The sequence below is a fragment of the Mustela putorius genome, unplaced genomic scaffold, assembly GCF_011764305.1.
Source record: "Mustela putorius furo isolate JIRA1106 unplaced genomic scaffold, ASM1176430v1.1 tig00000487_pilon_pilon_pilon, whole genome shotgun sequence".
Lineage (NCBI taxonomy): Eukaryota > Metazoa > Chordata > Mammalia > Carnivora > Mustelidae > Mustela > Mustela putorius.
In genome coordinates, this window is record NW_025421399.1 from 4,401,726 (window position 1) to 4,426,724 (window position 24,999).

The 24,999-nt window shown below is 40.4% G+C and overlaps 1 protein-coding gene across 5 annotated transcripts in view; it reads right to left on the bottom strand.

Moving 5' to 3' along the window:
* The window catches only part of KANSL1 (KAT8 regulatory NSL complex subunit 1), a 179,374-nt gene that overhangs the window by 6,816 nt on the left and 147,559 nt on the right, over positions 1-24,999 (bottom strand). For 4 of the 5 annotated variants that reach the window (XM_004772428.3, XM_004772427.3, XM_004772429.2 and 1 more), the window contains 6 exons: positions 24,066-24,178; positions 23,116-23,311; positions 8,678-8,849; positions 2,116-2,298; positions 1,441-1,629; positions 938-1,086 (listed from right to left, as the gene is read on the bottom strand). In XM_004772428.3, coding sequence (XP_004772485.1) covers positions 938-1,086; positions 1,441-1,629; positions 2,116-2,298; positions 8,678-8,849; positions 23,116-23,311; positions 24,066-24,178 — 1,002 coding nt within the window. The remainder of the gene's footprint in view (positions 1-937; positions 1,087-1,440; positions 1,630-2,115; positions 2,299-8,677; positions 8,850-23,115; positions 23,312-24,065; positions 24,179-24,999) is intronic. The other variant, XM_045080829.1, reaches the window with a different exon arrangement.

Here is a 24,999-nt window from a genome sequence, read left to right on the forward strand (position 1 = left end):
ATTCGAAAAAGAGTGATTTTGAAGAGCAAAGACAGAGAACAAAGCGAGCCCATTTGTGAGCTTATACGTTTCCTGAAGTGTGCTCTGAAGGGGGCTCTAGCGTGTGCACACCCCCACGAGTGACCTCAGTGACGCCGAGCTCACACGTGCATGTCATGGCGAAGAGCTGGCTCTGTGGTCACACGGCTTGGGGCTGAGTGGCAGTCATAACCCTCACAAGCTGCATCCCTTTGCAGTTTACTTAACCTTACAAAGCCTCAGTTTCCCTGCCAACAGAGTAAGAATCCTTCATATCACCTACATCTCAAAGGGCAGTATTGGGATTGAATGAGCTAACACAGAAAAGCATGAAGAACAGACACAAGAAACACCATTTTATTAGCACCATCACCATTATTATCATAAATACCACAGAAAGGACCAGTCAGTGGGCACCAAGAAGCTCTAGGTATATGTTTCAAGGAGGCAAACACTGAGGAATTAAATATGAGAAAGAAACTAGCGGGAATGTGTGTCTGGAATGGCTGTGCTGACAGCTTTCAGGGATGGCGCGAGGCCCTGCCTTCTCCCCTCCGCTCACCAGGAGAGTGAAACTAAGGAAATGGAATGCCTCCAGTGTTCCTAAGTACCTGTCCACTACCGCTCCTCGCAGGTGAGCTTCTGGAACCAATGGGATCAAAGCCATGCTACTGCTGAGTGCTGGGTGAGACCTAACCCCACAGACCACCTTCAGGGTGTGTCTCAGCATCCAACTTCCCACCACGGAGAACACAAGGTCAAATACCATCCCTTGGGCTAAAAAATGACACATCGTGGTGAGCTGAGCACCCCCAAATGCCCTGGGCCTCACAGCCCACTCCCCACACTGTCCTCCAGAGCCCTCTGAGGAGCTGGGACTGCAGAGGGACTGGCCAGCCAGCTCCGCACAGGTACTTACAGACGCGCTGGCCGTGACCTGTGGGCTAGAGCTGGTGGGTGCCGACGTGTCTGAGGAGGTGGAGAGCTGTCGCACCAGGGGGCTGTGTGGGGGATGCTGGGCGGCCGCCAGGTAGCTCGAACTGCTCATGTCCGTGTGATGCTTCAACACTGCAGAAGTCAAGAGAAAAGAGGGATACGTGGCCACCTCAACCAGCTCTCCTTCCAGCACAAGCCACAAATACCAGCAACGGTAAAAGCATGGTAAAAACACGGTAAAAGCAAAACGCTTTCTAAGCCTAGAAGATAAAAAGGTGAAGCAAACTGGTTGCGGGAGGTAGGGGGCTGGGCGGAGGTCGCTGCAGCAGTTAGAAGTAACCTGCATTTCGAAGCGGTAGGGGTCCCTCTACTCTGCCTTCCTAGAAAGTGAAGGACAAAGCTGGGGGCGATTGAGAGAAGCCCAGGCTGCCCCAGAAAGCCCTGAGCAGATGCAGATGCAGGCAGAGGTGCCGGGCCTGGCCCTACCTTCACTTCTCTCAGATGAATGGTCTCGCAATCTCATTTTGCTGGGGTTTGGGTCGTGCACAGGTGGCGGTGGGTTGAGCAAGCGCTCTGCTTTTGGCGCTGTCACTCGTTCCACCATAGGCACGGCCCCCACATCGTCTAAGTGCTGCCTGTGGGTCCTGTCAGGCCGAGTTTGGTGATGGGACAGCTCTGAAGAGGGGAACAGAAAAGGAGCTGTGAAATCTTCTCTCCATCTTTTATTTGAGTTCCAAGCTCTCGAGTTCGCTCTAGGCCAGTGACAGACACCCAGGGCAGCAGGAGAGTCCTCTGGGACTGCCAGTCCTAGCAGACAGCACGAGGGCCAGGACAGGCTGGGCAGCCCACAGGGCCCTTGAGCAGAGAGATCTGCAACCAGGCTACAGGAGACAGCCTGCCCACAGCTGGAGCCAATGCCATGTCACTGCCAGCTGTTCATCCCGCACTCTGGGTCTTGCCCCGAGACGCCTGGTGTCTGGAATAGCCTTCGAAGTCCATGTGAGAACATCCAAGACAAGCAGAAGTAGACTGTGAGCTGAATTTCTATGAGCCAACTGCTTCTCCCAACCCCGAGATACTGCCACAGCAAAACAGTAACTTGAGAATACAAAAGGAAAAGAGAATAACCAGAGGACGAATCCCAGGTCCTCCGGAACTTACTGGCTGTTGTTAGGAAGGAGTTGACCAACTTGTGCCTGTCTTTACGAGTTGGATCTGGCAGGCTGCCCGGCATGGGTGCTCTGTGCTTAAGTGAAAACTTTTTGGGAGGTTTGATTTTGTCAAAAGGCTTGTTCTGCCACTGAGATTTCAGCATGCTCTGGAAGTGCAGGCTTGTGGGAACATCTGTGAGAAACACGAAACACTGCGGGTTAGTCCAGACACCTGGCCTCTGGACTCCTCTCTCAAGAAGGGAGATGCATCTACCGGGAACCCGCGCTCCCCACCCAGTGAGGGTCCACATCACACCCTTTCTTCTGTGCCCAGTGGGCAGGACGGCCTGGCAGGGCAAGCACTGTCCTGTGGAGCAGCTGGTTACCTGAACCTTACTGAAGGTCATTCTTTTATTCACAAGCAAGTCACTTTTGCCTTTCATTTTCAAATTAAACAAACATACACCCCATCTAAAAACACCTTTTGATATATCAATGGAGTTTTCTTTGTTCAGGAATTCTACCAAGTCTGTTAAACTTTACTGGTTCCAAAGATTGATAAACACCCTGCTTCAATTCTCCTAGAGTCTAAAACATTTAAACCTAATACTATCAACACAGTTAATCAGGATATATTCATTCAACAAATACTTACCATCTACTGAGAACTAGGCCCCCTCCTTCCTAGCTCCTCACCTCCCTATCACCCAGGCCCCAGAGGCCCCCACGGGCCTCTAATCGGTTCTTTTTTGCCGATTAGTTAATACTCAACATCAAAAATTAATCTTTTAAACTATAATTTTTACCACTTTGGTTTACCATTATTGTACCTTTTCACTTTCTTAGTTCTGTTTTTTATTTTCTTAAGAACGTGCCATTAAGTAATTTCTTTAGAAAAAAATTTTTCTAGACTGAAACCATTTTTCTCTCAGACCTTAAAAACTGTCACTACTACTCTACTTTATTCTAACATTCAGTGCTGTAGATAAAATGGAAGCAGATTCTTCCTTAATTCTAGGTGGTTTGTTTCTTCTTCAGGCTTCTGGAAAAAACTCAAATACAAAACAGCTCGTTGTGTATTTCCGGACTCTAAGGTCAATCTAAGAGAAATGCTTTCTTTTCTGCCATCAACACCAAGTCTTTCAATCCATGAACGTGGTAGATCTATTTGCTTAGGTTTTCTTTAATTTTCTCTCAGCATTGTTTGGCAGTTTTCTTTTTACAGGTCTTACACTTGAGAATTAATTTAAAATCTGTATTTCATTTTGATATAAGCATCATTATGATCTTTTTTCAAAGACCAAACAGGTTCAAAGAGGTGAATTAACTGTTTAAGGATACACAGTTTAGTAAGTCAACCAACACTCAAACTCAGGTATGTAGAACCCTCGAGCCCACACTCTCAGCCACCACACCATGAGATTATTTGGTTCAGAGAATGGAAAGGTGGAATGTTAAGATTTCTCAAATTACTGGCAAGAAGTGGAGTGTATAGGGTATTTTTCAAGGCAGTTCTATAGTGTGAAAACATTTAAACACTCTTTTCTATAGTATATACCATGGACCTCATGACACTTTAAGAACAAATTTGAACACTGGGCTTCTCAGGACTGGAATGAACTTATAACCCTGGGTGAATAAAATAATTCTGTTCTCAGGGATGCCTTTCCTCAGTCGGAAAGCAGCCAGGTCTCAGCACCAGACATTATTTTCCAGTTCTGTGAAAAGACCACTGTTATGCCATTTATTATGGCAGTCTAACAAATCAGGAGACCTACTGAAGTTTTAAAGGTAATAAATATTTGCTATATGTCTAAGTACTGAGGTACAGTATGTAAGGACAGTGCTGTCTTCTGATTTTTTTTTTTTGCATACTCATTCCTTCTTTTCCACACTTAAAAACAAATTCACCTATCCCAACCTTAAAAGATAAACATCAGCTTTCAGCTACCTCAAAGTTGGGGAGATACCAACCAGACCGAGGCTGTTGGATCTCGTTATGTTTCCAGCCCTTCCACTCCTCTCCGAGTCCCTCAATAAAATTGTTTGATTCTCCCCACCCTCCTAAAGAAGGGCTAATTTTTTTTTAAAAAAGGATTTCCCATTAAAAAACAATCAAGATTGACTTGAGGCTATTAACGGTATTTTTTGCTGTAATTCAAAATGGTTAGGGAAAAGGATGTGTAGGAAATAAAGCATTGTCTGGAGGCACTCTGAAAACTGGGCTAAGCTGGAATGTCCAGAGGCCTCACAAAGGGGAAAACACTTCCTCCATATCCCAGGACACCCCTCGTCAACAGAAGAATTGACTGGCCAAGTCTATATAATGGGACAACAGAAGCATAGTGATTGACTGGCCAAGTCTATATAATGGGACAACAGAAGCAATAGTGATTGACTGGCCAAGTCTATATAATGGGACAACAGAAGCAACAGTGATTGACTGGCCAAGTCTATATAATGGAACAACAGAAGCAATAGTGATTTCACATTTTCCTTTTACTTTATCCAGTCACTGCTCTACCAAACCTGAAAATTAAGCCAGGAAAAAAGGAGGTAGGGAAGAATTTAAGAGACCTGATTTATAATGGAAACAGCACCCTGACTAGACATGAGAAGGCCTGGATTCAGGTCCTAGTTCCATCACTGAGTAGAAGGCAAAAACAAGAACAAACCACTTAGCTGGGCTTTTTAGCTTTACTGGTAAAATGAGGTGGCAGGCCTAGATCTGGGAAGGTAACATCCCAGCACACATGCTCTAGAGCTCTCCCTTCCTCTGTTGCAGACAAAAATAAAAAAATCAAAGCACTGTTTCCCCTATGGTACCCCGAGACCTTAGATTTATCTTTAAAAATTATAGATGATACAAAGCCACCACCAATCAGAGTAAGCACAAGAGATGACAGTATTTGTTACTGCTAGCCTAGACTGACGGAATCTCTCCCCTTCTTTTTTTAAAAGGTTTTATTCGACAGAATGAGAGAGGAGAGCGCTGGCAGTGGAAGCAGGAGAGGGAGAAGCAGGCCCCCCACACTGCCACCACCTCCCCGTCCTGGCAGAGCAGGGAGCCTAATACAATCCTGGGATCATGACCCGAGATGAAGGCAGTCGCCTAACCAACTGGGCCACCCAGGCGTCCCTGACTCTCTCCACATTACATCAGACTCCAGAACCATACCTAATCCCCCACCCTCATCTAATGCTCTGAAGGAGAAGCTGCTATAATTGAAGAATACCACCGTGTGCCCTAGAGCTGAGGTATTAAGCAGAATCAAGAGCAATTTCCCCAATAAACCCACCGAACAGACAGTTAGGGATAATAACAAACTGCTCAAAGCACGCAGGCTGTTTTACTTTGCTAGAAACTTGCTGTGTGTTTAACTCCTCTAAGAATGAACTGGAAGTCCGTTAAATCCCCCAGCCAATGAACAAAAATGATCTCTTAGGAATTGCTGGTCTGAGTTCATGCTTTAAATAAAGTCATAACACCTGAGATCCATGTAGCGCTAAAGCTCTGAAATGGGATTAGATATGCAGGACCTGAAGGTAAGCAATGAAAGGGTATGAAACAGAAGAGAACACAATAGGGACCCATTCAGCCAGAAGACTTCACACATTCCATCCCCACACAGGCCATGCCGTTCAAGTGCCATTATCAGAGAAGAGGGTGCAGATGCCTGGTCAGGTCAGTAAAAGGAAAACAGAAGTGTTAAAACAGAAAATAGGAAACAGAAGGAAACTAACATCATTTTAAAGTTACTATTTCCTCAGACAAAATGAAAAGACTGACTTCATGCTTACTGGAGGGGTCTGACATTTCACGATTCACTTGACTGTTTTGCTCATTACTTTCCACCATTTTCTCAAGCGAATTTTCTAGGTTTGTTTCATAATACTCACTTCCTCCTCCTGCTGGTTAAACTGCGGTAGCCTCACATACACCAGTCTTGGGTAAGCGCTCTCAAAATAGCATAGATCCTCAAGGCCAGCAGGTGGTGCTCTTATGAAGCTCAAACTCAAGTTAACATTGTACCAAGGTTTTAGACTTCCTCTACATTTCCATGCTAAGGATTGACTGGCTTGTTAAGGAAACAAGCTCCCCCTCCTAGGAGTACTGAAGAGTTACCACACTCTAATGCCTTCACCTTGCAGCCGGGCACCCAGCTCCTCCAGCTCCTCCAATTCTACCATCTCTAGCCACACTTAATCTAAATGGCTGAGGGGTGGTCAACATGGGAGAAAGAGCTCTAGGACTGAGAGCTGCAGTTGGTTCCCATCCCACCTACAAACAAGGTTAGGAACCATTAGTAAAACTACCTGGAAATCTTGCCATCTCCAAGTATCTCCAAGGGAACTGGCTGTAAAAGAGTGACCCAAAGGTCAGGTGTTACATTGGCCGCTAGTTACTTACTATTCTACACAGTGATCCATGGGGAATCTCGATACTTGGGAAGTGCTATTCACACAGAAGAATGGTGCCCTTTGTGAGTTGGACATCTTTGTGAAAACCTTACAACTTACAAACATTCTGAATGTGGTAATTTGTTTGGATCAAAACAAAATTATCCAAAAGGAACAGTATTAACTGTGGTAACGGTCTCACCCAAGTCAAACCACAGAAAGTCTAAGGCAAATATGTTCCTACATCCTACTTGAAATAATAAATATATATATATTCTCCTTTTCAGTCTCGTAAGGAAATTTAATGACCAACTCTCCTGTCCAAACCCCAGTATCATGGTTAGGAGCTGTGTGAGACTGGGAGACAATGAGAAAGGAAAAGTATTTAAAGGCAGGCAGGAAAGTGAAGATGCTAAAGACCAGAGAGGAGAGTCTCCACATCTTTCCTTCCTTTCTCCCTCAATGCTACCTACAATAGTTTGAAACTGGATGGAGTAAGGAAGTGTAAAGGCACCAGTCTGTGAGACAGAGAGTCTGAGCATATGTGACTGGGGGATGGGGAAGACAATTCCCAACTGTACATGGTAATGCAGTTGACAAAGAAAGGATCGCCATGTTTATAAGCTGATATTCAGTGAGTATGGAAGAGGCCTTATCAGAATCAGAATGTAACTACAGGCTTCAGGCTTCTTTATTCAAATATGAGATCCTGAGAAATGCAAATGTGATCCTGAGAGAGCAACCCAAGAAATGCTCCTAAGTTTTCCAGGCGGCTCCACTTACAGTCCGAGTCTAGAAATGGGTAGAAAACTGATTTCCCTGAATAACCTGGCTGGGTAGAAGCATATTATATAGTGAAATGAAGGACACACATCAGATGACATGGGTTTGAATTCTAGAACCATTAAAAACTCATTACCATTCAGCCCAAGATAAAGCACAACTTTTCTGAGCCTTTTCTTAATCTACCACAAACTGAAGTTAACACCTTCCAAGATTCCTGAGAGAAGCAAATAAAACAAGTAGAAGGTCCTTTGTAAACCATAAAATGCTATACAAATAAAAATCTCAAGTTATATGAGCTATAATCCAAATGGTAAGAGAAGGTAAAAGCCAATGAACCTTGGAATCTGAAGTACACAGAAGATGTGTTAGGGTTTCCCACTCATTATGTTCTAAAGTTTATTTACTGCTCCACCACTCCCGACCTGAAATAAAAACCCTGCCTAGCTTGCTATCCGTATGGTCCAAAAGTTTATAAACTTTTCCTTAAAAGGGACAGATGAGGGGCGCCTGGGTGGCTCAGTGGGTTAAGCTGCTGCCTTCGGCTCAGGTCATGATCTCAGGGTCCTGGGATCGAGTCCTGCATCAGGATCTCTGCTCAGCAGGGAGCCTGCTTCCCTCTCTCTCTCTCTGGCTGCCTCTCCATCTACTTGTGATTTCTCTCTGTCAAAATTAATAAATAAAATCTTTAAAAAAAAGGGGGGGGGACAGATGATAAATAATTTGGGCACTGCAGGCCAAACCATGTTCAGTCTGGTGAACTATGTAATATTACTGCCACTCTAGCAGAAAAGCAGCCAATGACAATGTTGTACACAAATGGGCTGGCTGTGTTCCAATGAAACTTTATAAAAAATAGTCATTACTGACACCTACCCTAGAGGATGCCCTCTTCTGTGTGAGAGTTGATCAAACACTGCATTACGATAATCCCCTCTCCTTTATCTGTTTTTCAAATTACTGAATTTCTCCCCCCCCCCCCACCTAAATCCTACAGCTAGCTGCTCCAGGACTTGTTATCAGAACTCCCTTGATTAAGAAAGAGCTTGATCGAATTATTCCTGCTGTCAGGTGACTTCTAATAAAAGTGGTAATATTAGTAGAAAACTTGGGCCATATGGCTAGCAAAGCGAGGCAGGGTTTTATTTCAGGGTCAGGAGCCATTTGAAAGGCTGGGGGGAAATCTCTCTCCTGGCAAGTTGCAATCTTTTAGTGGCACATTCTGGTCTGGCAGATCTGCTGCACCCTATTTGCAAAATTCTAAGTGACGATGTTGACTGAAATTGATACCCTGATAGCACCAGATTGTACCAGGATCCTGGCTGACTTTCTTTCACTTTGAAGCCTTTAAGTCTCATTTAAACTTTATATTCTGTGGCCTTTCTTACCATCTGGAAATGCTAGGACTGGGTGAACACAAGAGTCCAACTGGGAAAGGCGTTCCAACAGAGGGGCTTCATAGTGAATTTCTGGAGGCATGGTGACGGTACTGCCCGAGCCGCACAGTGCGCAGGAGGGGTTCACATCACAGCCAGAGCGCGTTGTGCTATTCCGGTGAACCTGTGAAAAGCCAAACAAAACTGACAATTCAGTGTCTGATAAAAGCCAGCTCTCTCTCATTATCCCAAAGATTCAAAAGACTCTTTCTAGATCACTATATACCACTACTAACCAGAAGTTCAATTACTTTGTTAAAGAGAGTCCCTTTTGGGGCGCTTGGGTGGCTCACATGGTTGAATGTCTGCCTTCAGCTCAGATCATGATCTCAGGATCCTGGGATCGAGCCCCGAGTCGGGCTCCCTGCTCAGTGGGGAGTCTGCTTCTCCCTCTCCCTCTGCCCCTTTCTCCCACTCATTCTGTCTCTCTCCCTCAAATAAACAAAAACAAAAAGAACCTTAAGAAAAGAGAGTCCCTTTCCTCCCACATAATAACCTTCAAAGCAATTAAGTAAACTTGCTTCTTCTTCAATGACAAAACTCACTTGCCGCCAGAGACCTAAGCACTTACGTAGGTACCAAACTTGTGAGTTTAAAGCTACTGAAACTGTGTTGGGAACCTTATAAAACCTGAATGTTTCCACCATCTTGATGCATTTCAACGGTCCCTGAGATGAATAATTGGCGCCTGATTCCCACATGGACATGACTTGCTCTCTCCAGCAATTTCATCCACTGAAGAGCCTGAATAACCAATCACACCTCTCCTGTTCTATTCACAACTCCTTCTAAAGACTTTCAGATGGTCTCAAACAAGGTGGCACGTTTCCCTGGACTACACAGAACTCATTAGCTACATTTTGACGAGTCCAAGATCCATAGTTATAAAGTTCATGCCTAAGCAATGAAAATAAATTTGGAGGCCCCTGGGTGGCTCAGTGGGTTAAGTGTGTCTGCCTTAGGCTCAGTTTGTGGTCTCAGGGTCCTAGGATGGAGTCCCATTTCAGAACCCCTGCTCCGTGGGGAGTCTGCCTCTCTCCCCCCTTCTGACCCTCTCCCCTTCTCATGCTCTAATAAATAAATAAAAACTTAAAAAAAAAAAGAAAAGAAATTTGGTATGGTGACTGTTCACACCACAGTCTTTATATTAGAGTAAATTCAAGGGGATAAAAATTATTCCCATTAAACTTTCTTAGTATACATGCAGGCAGGTTAAGAATGAACCTCGCCTGCTATGTAATCTAACTCTTTAAAAGACTTCTTAATATTGGAGGGGGGGCTTAAAAAAAGGTTTTTTGTTTTGTTTTGTGAACAATTTTAATGCTTTGAGGAGAAAACTTCAGGTCATGCTGAATGCAGGATTCCTAGGCTCTAGTGTTAGGACGGACAAATCTGCCATGTGCTAAATCACGACCCATAAAGTCATCTGGGCAGCATACAGCATACAATTCTAGAAGAAAAGGACTTCCCTGTGGAACAGCACCATGAGAAGGGATGCTCTGAGCAAGGGTAGTGTTGTAACAAAAACAAAAGGGTAGCCTGGAAACTGCTAGCAAAAAGTCTACGATGACTGCAAGAGCTGCACTCAGTGTCAGCACAAGCCTCTCTTGAAAACTATTTGCCTTTACAGACATGTACAGGAGAAAGATAAATATGAGAACAACATGGTCTTTATCGACATTCCCCACTGCCTCCTTCATGCAACCACACAGATGGGTGGGCATGTAAAGCAGGTCCTGTGAAGGTCAGACTGGGCAACTCGCACTAGAATTCTAATAAGCTGCAATTGTAGATGGCACTGAAAGGGAATTATACCAACTAAACATGACACTACTGTGTAGACATTAGCCAGTACTGTTTTGGGAAAAAATATCCCTTGCTCTCTATTTAATCAGCACTAGCTTTCTCTTTCAGATAGAACTGAAAGAGAATATGCCGGCAGGAGATGAAAACCACAGATCATACAGTAGATGAATGGGAGGATTTAGGTAATTAGGTAGATCTAGAAATTGCACCAAAACTTAAAACATTAAAAATAAATTAGAAAAAGTTATCAAAATAATAAATCTTAAAATGGAAATAGGTTTTCCTCATAAACTAACCCATGGCATCAATTAGCTGAAAAATGAACATTCCATTTTGTGGCTCTAGCATACCCTTAAGTCAACAGCCAACAGACTAGGTGTAGAGGGAAAAGAATATGGCAAAAATGACAAAATAAAAACTAAAGGAAGAGATTAAGATAAAGAACTCAAAAAAGCACTAGTTAAGTTAAAAACTGGAAACTGTGTATACATATGTAGTGTGTGTATACAAAATTATGCATTTCTGTGATGTTTAAATGTTAACATATTTTTGTATTCCATCTAATAAGGGAATAGCATATATATGCCTAAAAAAAGTGAGAGGCCCAGACAGTCTATTTCACTGGTCAAAGCTTTAAAAACATTAAGGAGGGACACCTGGATGGCTCAGCCGGTTTAGCAAGGAGGAGAGTGGGACTCAAAAATTAACTATGAGCAAAAATGGTAAATGTGTGGGGTGCCTGGGTGGCTCAGTTGGTTAAAGCCTCTGCCTTCGGCTCAGGTTGTGTGATCTCAGGGTCCTGGGATCAAGCCCCGCATCAGGCTCTCTGCACGGTGAGGAGCCTGCTTCCCCCTCTCTCTCTGCCTGCTTCTCTGCCTACTTGTGATCTGTCAAATAAATAAATAAAAATCTTAAAAAAAAAAAAAAAAGAATGGTAAATGTGTTGGTCAAGAGCATCTAACTCTTAATCTCAGGGTCATGAGTTCAAGTCCCATGTTGGGTGTGGAACTTAAACAAATTTAAAAAATAAAAAAATAAAAACAAGGTAACCAAAATATTAAAGATAAATTATAGATAATGAAAAAAAAAAAAGATGTTTTAAAAAGAAGCATTCCAAAGTCCTATTATTCCCAAAATAGTAAGAAATGAAACCCAAAAGCAGAAGAGGAAAGAACAACAAAACAAAAACAGGCCAAGAGATGATAAGACTTAAAAAAAAATTATGGAAGCAATGATTCCAAATCTAATAGTAATCAGAGTAAATGTAAATGCATCTCTGCTAAAACAAACGGTCACAGAAAAAGTGAAAACAAAGACATGAAAAAAGATATACCTAGCAAGTATTTATCAGGACATCCATTTAAAGTAAAATCATTACTAAAGATCAAAAGGGGAACAACAAAATGATAAAAGGTTAAGATGGAAAAGAAGAAATAACCATGAATTTGTCTGTATGTAACCAGTAATCCTGGAACTGTATGAATACATATGCGTAAAAAAAAAAAAAACCCAAACAGAAATGGAGATAGGAAATAAGAGAGGTTGTTTAAAAGTATAAACCTGCAGTTAGTAGATAAATAAGTCCTGGGGACCTAATACACGGTATAGTGACTACAGAGACAAAAGTATTATATTATAAATATGCGAAGAGACTAGATCTTAATTATTTCTCCCACAAGAAAGAAATGATAGATCTGTGACATGATAGAGGGATTAGCTAAGGCTACAAGTGGCAGGCATGCCGCACTATCAATGATCAAATCAACACGCTGTATACTTTAACCATGCGCAATGTTACAGACCAAATATGTTTCAGAGAGAAAAAGAAAGGAGGCCAAAGGACACAGAATATATGAACACAATTATTAAGCGCAAAACAGAAGTTAAATTTAGAACACTGAAGTCAACAAACGGGATACAGATATACTCACACCCACAACACTGTATTTTTTTAAGGAAATGTGGACTATTTACAAAAGATGAACTAAAATTATGTCTATCAACATGGAGATCTTGAAATGGCAACAATGAGTTAAAAAAACACACACACCAACCAACTTGCTGAATACGTACACCGTGACAGCATTTACATAAATTTTCGTATGAACGTTAAACTAAACAATACATACTGCAGGTTCCTCATGGATACATGTATGTCCAGTAAAAAATCTAAGAGAACCTGAACTGGGTCCATGATGCTAAATTCATGATAGTGGTTACCTCTGCAGAAAGAAGCAGGCAGAGGAGATAACAGAATAAAACAAACTTTCTTCATCTGTAATTTTCTTTTAAATATTAAAAAAAGGTTAAAATACTAACATTTAAGATGGTATGTACGTAATGTTTGTTATTATCATTCTTTATACTTTACAGAATTAAAAAAAAAATTAGGGAGGCAGGTAAAAAAAAAAAAAAAAGGAGGCAGGTAAACCTGTAAGTTTTTCCATAAACAGGGAATTCAAGTTCTTCACACAGTAAACTCAGTAGTGCAGAATTGCTTCAGAAAACTGGCAGTTGGAGTAAAATGAAGTCCAACTATTTCTCCAAGTAGAGCAAAGGTGTATTAAGTAGGAAAGTTGCTGAAACCCAGGAATTAGGAGTAATACTTTTCCAGATTTAGAATTAAGAAAAAGATTCAACCATCATATGAGTAGAAGACTAGGACAAATGGTCAGTTTACTGAGTAGAATAGAGCCCCCCCACCATCCCCGGACCCCACCGCAATATTCATGCTCAACCAGAACTACAGAATGTGACCTTATTGGTAAACAGAATTTTGCTCACGTGATTAGTTTAACACGAAGTGATATACTGAATTGGGGTGGCCTTAAACTCAGTAAATGGCATCCATAATAAGACCATGTGAAAACACAAAGACACAGGCACACAGGGAAGATGATCATGTAAAAAGAGAGGCAGAGACAGAAGATATGCTGCTACAAGCCAAGGAATGCTACGGTTTGCTAGCAACCATGAGCAAAGAAAGTAGGAAGTGGCAAGAAAGGATTCTTCTTTTGCGAGCCTTCAGAGGCAGCAAGGGCTGTCACCTTGATTTCAAACTTCTACCCTCCAGAATCGTGACAGGAAACAAACACACCCAGCTATTAACTTTCTGTAGTGAAATCACAAAGTCTGGATAGATCAACTTATTTTTTTAAGAATAATGAAAGAGAAAAAAACCCTCAGCATGGGGACTGTGAGAATACTGCAGAATAAGGGAAAAGGAAGCAAATCTGAGAAATTTAGAAATCCAGAAAACTATTAAACAAGTTTGGTAAAACAATTAATTAATGAAACTTCTCACATCTCCAGAAGAGTAAAGGATAACACAACTTACATGGAAACAGGGAAGATGAAAGGGCAGTAAGATGACATAAAAAAGGAAATATAAAATTTGAAAAGAATAAAAGAAAAAATCGTAACTACCCATGGTAGCAGAACTAAAACCTACCTAACTAAAACCTACCTAAAAGGAACTATGGTCAGAACTAATGATATGGAGAATTAAAACAGGATGTGAGCAATGAACTTGTCTTTCTTCCTTTATACTACAAGAGAACCAAAGAGATGAGAACAATGACAGAAATGTTAACAGCTACCATCTGAGTATTTACCATGTGCATCCAAACTATGCCAATCACTTCCATGTTTAACTGAATGAGGACACTGAGGAGCAGCAGGTAGTAAGAGCTAAACAAACAGGAGAGAAAACAGTAACAGAGATAACTGGATACTCCCACTTCCAACTACAAACTGGGGAATCAAGAACCAAAGCTAGTATAGAAGACCTGACAGGACCGGGGCGCCTGGGTGGCTCAGTGGGTTAAAGCCTCTGCCTTCGGCTCAGGTCATGATCCCAGGGTCCTGGCATCGGGCTCTCTGCGTGGCAGGGGGCCTGCTTCCCTTCCTCTCTCTCTGTCTGCCTTTCCGCCTACTTGTGATATCTGTCAAATGAATAAATAAAATCTTAAAAAAAAAAAAAAAAAAGACTCGACAGGACCGTATTAAAATCCTGCAGCACTGTCCACTGCAGTTCTGCAATGATGGAAGCGTTCAGTATTTGTGTGACTTAAATATGGTAGCCACGACTCACATGCAACTGACTACTGAACACTTGAAATGTGTGTGTGTGTGTGTGTGTTTTAAAAAGATTTATTTATTTATTTGACTGAGATCACAAGTAGGCAGAAAGGCAGGCAGAGAGAGAGGAGGAAGCAGGCTCCCTGCTGAGCAGAGAGCCTATGCGGGACTCAATCCCAGGACCCTGGGATCACGACCTGAGCCAAAGGCAGAGGCTTTAAACCACTGAGCCACCCAGGTGCCCCTGAAATGTGTTTTTTTGAGGTACAAATTTTTTATCTTAATTTTAAATAGCTACACATGGCTACAGTAGCTACCATACTGAGCAGTGTAGAGCAGAACTGGTTAGCAAGATCGAAGGATTGAAAATAAGATCATTTTAATTCTATGCCAAAACAAAACAACAAATAATCACCCTCTGCTACCGCAAAAGACAGTGGAACAGTTTTAAGGGACAAAGGTTATGAGCTAAGAACCTGAAACATGGTCAAACTGTTGTTCTAATCCCGAAAAACTAAAAACTAAAATTAAGAACTCTATAAATGAGGGGCGCCTGGGTGGCTCAGTGGGTTAAAGCCTCTGCTTTTGGCTCAGGTCATGATTTCAGGGTCCTGGGACTGAGCCCTACATCTGGCTCTCTGCTGGTGGGGAGCCTGCTTCCCCACGTCTCTCTGCCTGCTGCTCTGCATATTTGTGATCTCTCTCTCTCTCTCTCTCTCTGTCAAATAAATAAATCAATCTTAAAAAGAAAAAAAAACCCAATTCAATAAATGGGCATATATATAATAAATTATAAAAAGGACTATCAATAAACAATGAAATGTTACAGTAAAAATAAATCTAAATAAGCCTTTAAGTCCACTTTAAAAACTGAATATAAAATGAGAAACTTTTATTTAATAAAATCTCCATTAAAATCAAAGACTTTATGGAGATTTAAAAAACACTATTGTTTCAAAAAACAGAAAACAAAATGCTAAAAGCATGGGTGAAAAAAAATCACATACTGCAACACTGTATCAAGGAAAGGAGAATGTGAGGCAAAAATTACTGGAGAAGCCATAAGTCACTAAGAGGATATAATTACATCAGACTAGACACCAATGACATTTTTTAGAAAAATCAACATTATAGACTACAAATATAAGCAGAAACTACAGAAACACCACTTTAACCCAAATGCTATAAAAATTAGTAATTAAATAACGAAAAGTTTAAAAAGCAAAACTAACCATTTAGAATTTGGAAACCCAATTTGTAACTCTTGGGAAAAGAACTGAAAAACTCAAAGGCAATTTACAAATTGCAAAAAGAATACTTCACACATCAAAGGCTGTGTGGAATGCCATCCAAAACTACATGAAGAAAATACAACAAGTTAAACACTCATATTATTACATAAGAAAGAACAAAATAAATTAAGCATTTAAGTAAAAGGCAGCGAGGAGAGAAAAACAAAACAAACAAACAAACAATAAAACACCAACCCAACAACCAAGAACCAAGACCACAGGAAGGAAGAAGGAATTACAAGCAACTAACCAATCTTTGAAATGACTGATAAAATAGGAAAACTGCTGACAAGATTAATCAAGTAAGAAGAGACAAATGTAATTAAGACTGAGAAATGGACATAACTACAGATAATAAGGACTTAAAAAATGAAGAATGCTTTCTCTAAAATTCTGTATCAGTTAATTTGAAAAATCCGATAGATGGATAATTTTCTGTAAAACAGATGGTCTTTAAGTTCCAACAAATTTTAAAGAAATTTAAAATCTTTAGTTTTCAAGAGCACAGCAAATGGTAAAGTGTTCTAATTCTTTCTAAGAAGTGTCATGCTACATCAAAATTAATACTGAACTTCTAAAAGGATCACCTGAGGGGTGCTTGGGTGGCACTTTTGGCTCAGGTCACGATCTCAGTGTCATGAGATCAAGTCCTGTGTTGGGCTCAGCACTGGGCTAGGGCGTGCTTAAGATTCTCCTCCCCACTCTTTTTGTCCCTCCCCCATCCTTTTCTCTAACCAAAAAAAAAAAAAAAAAAAAAAAAGAAAGAAAGAAGAAGAAAAGGCAGTATTGCCATTAAAACCAGGAATGAGATGCCTCATTGTGATCAACTATTTCCTAATACTGCTCTGTAAGTACATCACATCTAGTCAAGGAAAAGGAGTAAGAAGTGTATAAAGAGGTATCACATTATTTGTAGCCCGTCTAGAAACTTTAAAATAATCAAGCAAAACAGAGTTCACAGAAAAGTGTTCAGTTACATAAATCAACAACACTCATAAAATAACACTAACAGAAAAGATCTCATTTGCATCACAAAAATATCAAGAATGTAGGAAATATATAAAAACTGAATGAAGTGGGGTGCCTGAGTGGCTCAGTCACTAAGCAGCTGCCTCTAGCTCAGGTTATGATCCCAGGGTCCTGGGATCGAGCCCTACCTACATCGGGCTCCTTGCTTGGCAGGAAGCCTGCTTCTCCCTCTCTTACTCCCACTGCTTGTACTCCTTCTCTGGCTGTGTCTCTGTCAAATAAATAAATAAAATCATAGAAATAAAAACGACATAACAAAAATAACTGAATGAAGAAATAAAATACTTAGATACATGGAGAAATTACATCCTTTTAATACTATAAATTTTATCAAGGAATTTCCATTAAAAATCCAATACAATGCACATGGATGAATTCCACTATCAAAATAAAGCTGTATTCATAATTTTCAATTAATCACAGAATATTAGTTCAAAGCATTAAGAAAATTCTTTTGGCTTGAGGACAGTTTATAAATAAATTATCAGAGCTTCTACCTCTATTTTATCTTCAGCTTTTCAAAACTTATTTTGTCTGTGTTTTGTCACAACTGCAAATGTCCACATGGCACTCCTGCTCCTTTCCAAAGTTTGAACTAGTACTTAAAAGTTAGGCCTCCAATATCTATCATAAGAAGCCCCTGTCAATAAAGAATGTATCTTATTTGATATCAAGTTATTCACTTTTACTATTTTAAGGATTTATCTGAGAGCGAGAGCGCATGTGTGCAAGGGGGGAGGGGCAGAGAACCCTCAAGCAGATTCCCCACTGAGCGCAAAGCCCAACGTGGGGCTCAGTCCCAGGACCCTGAGATCATGACAGTAGCCAAACCAAAAGTCACCTGCTTAACCAACAGAGTGACTCCAGTGCCCTAAATTCTTCACTTGTAATACAAACTCACAATTATTTTAGTTCTCTAGTTTTCAACCACAAATATCACATGACACTGTGCCTTATGAGAATGTCCTAGTACTATATGTAATGTCCTATATATCCTCAAATGTGATACAAGAGGAAGAAGTGAAACCAACACTGGAAGTTCTCCAGAATATGACTTTAAAATTAACCCAGGGCAATCCTCCTATATAATTATCTTCCAACACAGACTATATAAAATTCCAAAATCACACCAGAGCACTGCCAAATCATCTGATAAGAAATGCTACCCCCTTATGTTTATTATGTTTATATAGCAGCATTATTTATTAATAGCCAAATTATAGAAGCAGCTCAAATGTCCGTCGATAGATGAATGGATAAATAAGAGGTGATGTGTGTGTTTGTGTACACAGATACACATACACACACCATGGAATAATAGCCATAAAAAAAGAAATCTTGCCATTTGCAATGATATAGATGGAGCTAGAGATTATAAAGTAAAGTCAGAGAAGACAAATACCGTATGATTTCATTCATGTGGAATTTAAGAAACAAAGAAGGAAAAAAAGCACGAGAAATAAACCAGGAAACATTCTTAGCTATAGAGAATAAAATGATGGTTACCAGAGGAGTGGGAAGGGGTGGGGGCTGGGTGGAACAGGTGGTGGGGATCAAGGAGTGTGCACTTGTGATGAGCACTGAGTGACGTATTACTATACTGTGCAACTGTAGAACTATACACTGTATGGTATACCACTGTATGGTAACTATATTCTGAAAAATTCTGTAAGAAAACAGAAACTAAAAAGAACTGTATGATCTTAGAAATTAAAAAGAAATGCTATTAAGCCCAATCTGAAAATCTCACGGCATGTTATTTTTTCTTTTAAAAATACTTGTACTATGATCTTTTATGAAATAACTTTTTCTAACAAAATAAAAAAGCAACCTTATATTGGACCCACATTTATTTTAAAACTTTTATTGATTTGAAATTTTGTTATCTAGAAACTATTGTTTTAGATTAATCTGTAAATATCTACCTCACAGAATAGCAGGGCAGGAAATAAACATTAATGATGCATGTTATAAAAATTTCCCACTTGAGTGTTTCTTCACAGGCTTAGCTAACCACTGGCATCTACTAAACCAGGCCCCTAACAGTGATGAAATACACAATACCTAACAGTACAGGCAACTTGTTCTGATCTGCACTATTACAATAAAATGGTGATACAGGTCTACCAGTCTTACTGATTTCCATGGAAGAAACCCCACTCTCCCAATCTCAAAGCTCTCAGTTCTCCCAACTCTGACATTCATGACACCCTGGCAAGTCTTCCTTAGGACTAGAGTTTTTAAATCTATTGCATCCCAAGAGCTTTGGAGCCTTCAGACTATTTTTTCCTCTAGGATTACTATTGTTATTGGTCTGTCTTTCTGACTCCAGCATCTTTTATGGCCAATCTATTCCAAACATAAACTACCTGCACACTTTCTCTCTTAAAAATAGCTTATAGGGGCGCCTGGGTGGCTTAGTGGGTTAAGCCTCTGCCTTCGGCTCAGGTCATGATCTCAGGGTCCTGGAATCGAGCCCTGGGTCGGGCTCCCCGCTCAGCGGGGAGCCTGCTTCCCCCCACCCCTCTCTGCCTGCCTCTCTGCCTGTCAAATGAATAAATAAATAAATCTTTAAAAAAATAAAGTGAAAATTGGGGCGCCTGGGTGGCTCAGTGGGTTAAGCCGCTGCCTTCGGCTCAGGTCATGATCTCAGGGTCCTGGGATCGAGTCCCGCATCGGGCTCTCTGCTCAGCAGGGAGCCTGCTTCCCTCTCTCTCTCTGCCTGCCTCTCCATCTACTTGTGATTTCTCTCTGTCAAATGGATAAATAAAATCTTTTAAAAAAAAAAAAATAAATAAAGTGAAAATAGCTTATAAAACTAAAATTCTCTAAAATCTAGATGATAAAACCAAATCAACAGTTTGGGCATTCAAAGCCTTTCATTATTTACTGATAGGCCTCATTCCTATTTATTTCCAACAAGTTTAACCTACTGAGCCCCCTTCATTGTAGTCACTCAATTTAAGATACTAAGGACATAAAAACAACTTTTTAGGACCAGAAGAAACGTGCTACTACACTAAAAGTACATCTCGATAGTTTCATTTTTTAAAGATTTTATTTATTTATTTGAGAGGGAGAGAGACTGCGAGAGAGCACAAGTGGGGTGGAGTGGGAAAAGCGAGCTCCCCACGAAGCAGGGAGCCTGATGTGGGGGTTCAGTCCCAGGATCCTGAGATCATAACCTGAGCCAAAGGCAAATGCTTATTAACCAACTGAGACACCTAAACACCCCAGTACATCTCAACTGTAAGATACATTATATTTTCAGAAGTGCTGGTAAAACTTGATGGAATAAAATTCCAGCTGTCATTCAGCTAAGATAACTGTCCTGTAAAACTGAGCAAGTTCCCTAAAGTGAGTTTTATATTTAGATTTACAGTAAAGCAGAGATACTGCAAAATATGTAGGTAAGCCAGTAACAATGACATTAAACATTTGTTTTTCATATTCCATACTTGTAGATAAACTAGAAACCACCTTTCTTGGGTAGTAGTAAATGTGGTAGGAGGGGTAAAAACAAAAGTAATTCGAGTCAATCCAGAAACATGTAGTTCCTGTTATTAAGACTTTTTTTTTTTTAAACTTAGAAGCAAATCCTATTATTGAGTGTGAACTCAATGCCATTTGCCAACATCAGAAAATAGTTTATCTGTTAACTTCTTTGCTATCTAGGCTCTGTCATTAAAAAGTAAGCTCCATGAAGGCAAGGGACTGGGTTCACCAATGAAGCCTGGAGATTACCTGGAACACGGTGGGCACCTGACAGAGTACTGAGTAAATCTGCTTTGCAAATCCAGCACCACAAGATGATAAAAGGCAAGTACCACTGAGCAAGAATAAACAGTGAGCAACCAAGATAAACAAAATGGCCTTTGCCTCCAACACTGTCAGAACTCCGGCTTTTCTGCTATAACCAGCAAATGGATTATTTCCCCAAACTCAACATTTCTTTTGTCTTATTTTCTATGTAGTTTACTTTCCATGTCAGGGTGACTGTGTTTTAGAAACTGGCAGTGGAATCGGAGTCTTCAGTATGTTATATAAGTGCCTTCAAAAGTACATTACATTTTAGGCACAAACCAGAAGAATCTACTGTGAATAGCAACAACAAGGAATGTTTACTAGTTCACAGATTGAAAAGAATCCAGGCCACTCTAGAACACAGAAAATTTTTATAAAACCCCTAGATGTCATGACACAGTGAGACTAGCAAACTGCCAAAACGGAGGACACTATTTACCCGTGAGGTTTTTTGTTTCTGTTAAGAGCAGAGGCATGATCAAAAGCTTTCTTTCATTTGACAGTAATATACTGTTTTCTTGCTTTCCCAAAATCAGCACTTCAACCTTTAAGAAAATAATTTGTATCTATAGGACTATTAATAAAAAAAAAAAAAATTGAGACTCAAATGTCAATGAGAAACCTGCCAAATACTCTTTTTCTTCTTTTCTGGTACTTTGGTAATTCAGAAATTCTGAGGAATAGACAAGAGAAAAATGGCACAACCTTATAGTGATTTTTAACTTACATTGCTTTCCTTAAAAACAAACAAAACAACAAAAAATCATGGCAAAGTTCTGTAGTCCAACTACATACTGTAACATTTGCCAAACACTGAAAACCCACTGTCCAAATATTAACGGTTCCAATAATTCTCTCCCCTCTTGTCAGTTTTCTCATCAGCAAATATAATGTTAAAAGCTCTATCATAAGAAAGATTTCCCTTCAAATAAGCTATTTCTCTGCTCTCCTTTACAGAAGCATTCTTTCAAAGTGTTACCCTAAACAATTCCCTCAATTCCTTGCCTCCCATCCTTTCCTGAACCCAATCCAAGCAGAATTTCACTGTTCTCCCATCAGCAAAACTGCTCACACAGATCTCCAACAGCCTTAACCCCACCACACCCAAGAGCCAGTTCACAGGCTTCATGGACCGGGACCTGGCCGCAGCATCTCACACGCTACCCTCTACATCCTCTCTGACCCGTCACTCATTTACCTTCCAAGTAGGTGTCTCATTTTCTTTGTTTTCCTTCTACTTCACTCTTCACTCTGTCCCAGTCTCTCCCTCATCCTGAGACTGCCTCAAGGCTTAATTCCATCTGAGCTCCCCAGCAGTCCCTATTCCCTTCATCTGCTACATTTTTCTCCCCAGTACTTAACACTATAGGACATACCATTATACTTAATTTATTCTTTTATTTTCTGTCTCTACCCTCTAGAGTATTTCAGGAGCACAAACATTTCTAACTGTTTTTGTTTAGTGTTGTATTCCCAGTGCACAGAACAGACCTAGCTCACTATAGGAGCTCAATAAATATTTGCTGAATGAGTGAAGGGGTGAACAATAACCAAAGTCCTAACATAACAGCCGCTTTGTATCTGTAACTTATCAGCCACACACCCCACCTAAGCAAGTCACATGCACTTCATTAAATTTCAAACAACCCTATGAGGTCTCTAAGGCTTGCAGGAAAGAGAAGGGTTTGGGAGGGAAGCTGGGAACTGTTAACATGCTCTGAATCACGAAACTACCATGTGGCAGTGCCATGATTCAAACCCAGGTTTATCCTCTTCAAAGTTAATGCTCTTAATTACTGCATGGTATTAATTTTACTGAAGTATTATTTCATTAGTTTTGGAATAAATCCAACTCTGTTACTTAAAGAGGGAGCAATCAAAACTTTCCTGCACTCGTGAATTTATCTCCATTTTCTCTGTGAAGACAAACATTATTTAGTTACATCAATTTAAAAATTTTAATTGAGATTCTTATTCGAAAGGAAAGCATGCCACATCCCCATTTTCAGTGATAACAGAACAAGTGGGAAGCACATCACCTTCCTTCAAAGTGCTGATGGCAGCGCTTAAACTTCTTTTCTCCCATTTCTATTAAAAGTCTCATGTCAGTGATTTCCAAAACTGACTAAAGAACCACCTGGGAGTTTTTTGTTTTTCTGAAAACAAGAGTCCCAGGCCCAACTGCACAACAACCAAATCAGAATCTCTAGGAAACAGGTGTCAGGAACTCAGTATTTTCTCAAGCTCCCCAGGAAACTTGGGTGGTTCGCCAAGTTTGGAAAACACTAGTTAAATGAACCGAGGTTGGCAAGAGACTAATAATTCTATCTGAGCCCGTGGCTCACCATTTAACAATGACCAAATCTTACTGGTACTGACCTTCCTGGAAAGAGGAACGATGCTGTTGGGTCGGACAAGCCTTCGTTTCTTACAGCTCAGCACAGGACGTGTTCGGGCTGCCACACAGGTGCCATCGGTTGATGAAGAAACTAGATTGAGTCGTTGCTTTTTTTGTAACTGTTCTTCAGCATCAGAGATGTCACCTGGAATGTGGTCTGCCAAGATAGGCTGAAGACTATACAAGGGGAAGGAGAATATTCACTTCTCAGAAAACAAGGAAACAAAGCCTCTAATACTGGTTCCAACCCCCTCTGCTTACACATGTTCACAGACACAAGTATCTAGAGCAGAAGCATGTCACTTAATGTGTGTGTGCGCAGCATCTATGCTTAGTTTTAAGATTCCTGGTGGACAATAACATCATGTCTGAAAAGTGGAAGTCAGTAAGTGACCATCTCAGGTTCCAAGTGATTAAGCTCTCTTCTACAAGAGAAACGCAAATAAAGAAATTCGAGGAAATTGCAACTGGTAAGAAAATTATTAATCTTGCAAATGTTAATGAGCTGCCTCAGAATCAGTTCTTCTGTAAAATTCAATTTTTAGGGATGGGTACATATCCTTCACTTGCAGAGGGATTCCTTCAACTTTCATACAATCCAGATATTCAAATCTAGCTTACATAAAAGAGTTTATGTAAACACTTCTCAAGAAGTCTACCAAGACTAAGACCAACCATGACTCACAAAAGTAGGACCTTGTATTTTTTTCCCCAAGGTGAGTTAATTTTAGGCTACAGTGAGTAGAAGGGAAATACATTAAGCATGCTAATTAAAATAGACCTGATACAGTAAGAAGCATGCACAATACTATTAAGCAATAAGGTTTTTGTCTTTAAACCAGGGTTAGTCCAAGCTGGAGATAACTAAGAGCCCCACAGTTCATCTTTTACAAGCCTACTGTACATAGGAAGTAGAAGACCTAAAACTTACGTGTTAATAACTCCATTGACAGGTCTCAATGCTCCACATGATTTGGTAGATAATGACTCTGAAGAATGACCAGAGGCACCATGGTTTTCTAATGGCTGAGAAACAGACTCGATCTAAAGGAGAAAGATAAAAATACATGATAACATTTAACCAATAGCATCCACACTTCATTTAAATGAAACACCCCAAATTTCTGACAACTAACCTGCAAAACCAAACATGTATGACTGAGGGTAAAAAGTAAGAGAATTGGCTTTTGTTTTGGCACGAAGAAGGGTAAGGAACCAAAATATTCAACAGACTAAGATTAAATGCTAACTGATGGGGAAATGCTTTAATGATTCAATGGAACAGAAGCTTAGCAAAATAACAACATGGTAACAAGAATATTCAAATAAGGATCAAGAAGGATACACAGGTTCAGTATCAAGGCAACTAAGACCATATAGATGAGTTAATACCTGCTTAACTTCACAGTGTATGCTGGAAACCTCCTTCTAAAAAAACCATACTTTGTGTAAATATATGTGCTTAGGCTAAAATAGAAAAAAATTAATAAAAGCTCCGTGAGTAACTAATTACCTAATGCTATCAGTTAGTAATCACTGTCTCTGGACTACACAAATCAAATATATGCTTAGGACATAAGCTGGGAAAAAAAAAAGGGATGTGGGAAAGAATCTGGAGCAGTTTGAATTTGACTATTTCAAAACAAATCATGTATTCATTAGGCTCAAAGGGGGGTAGGTACAGACATGAGATGTGAGTCTTATGGAGTATCTGAGTTACAGTCAATAAAGCCATAGATACACTTACCCCTCCACTTGTGTTACTGGAATACCACAAAGAAGTGGTGGTCTTTGTTTCCTTAAACTCAAAATCACTTTAGGGTGTGCTTAAGTTCTCCTCCCTGTAAATGCTACCAGTCCATATC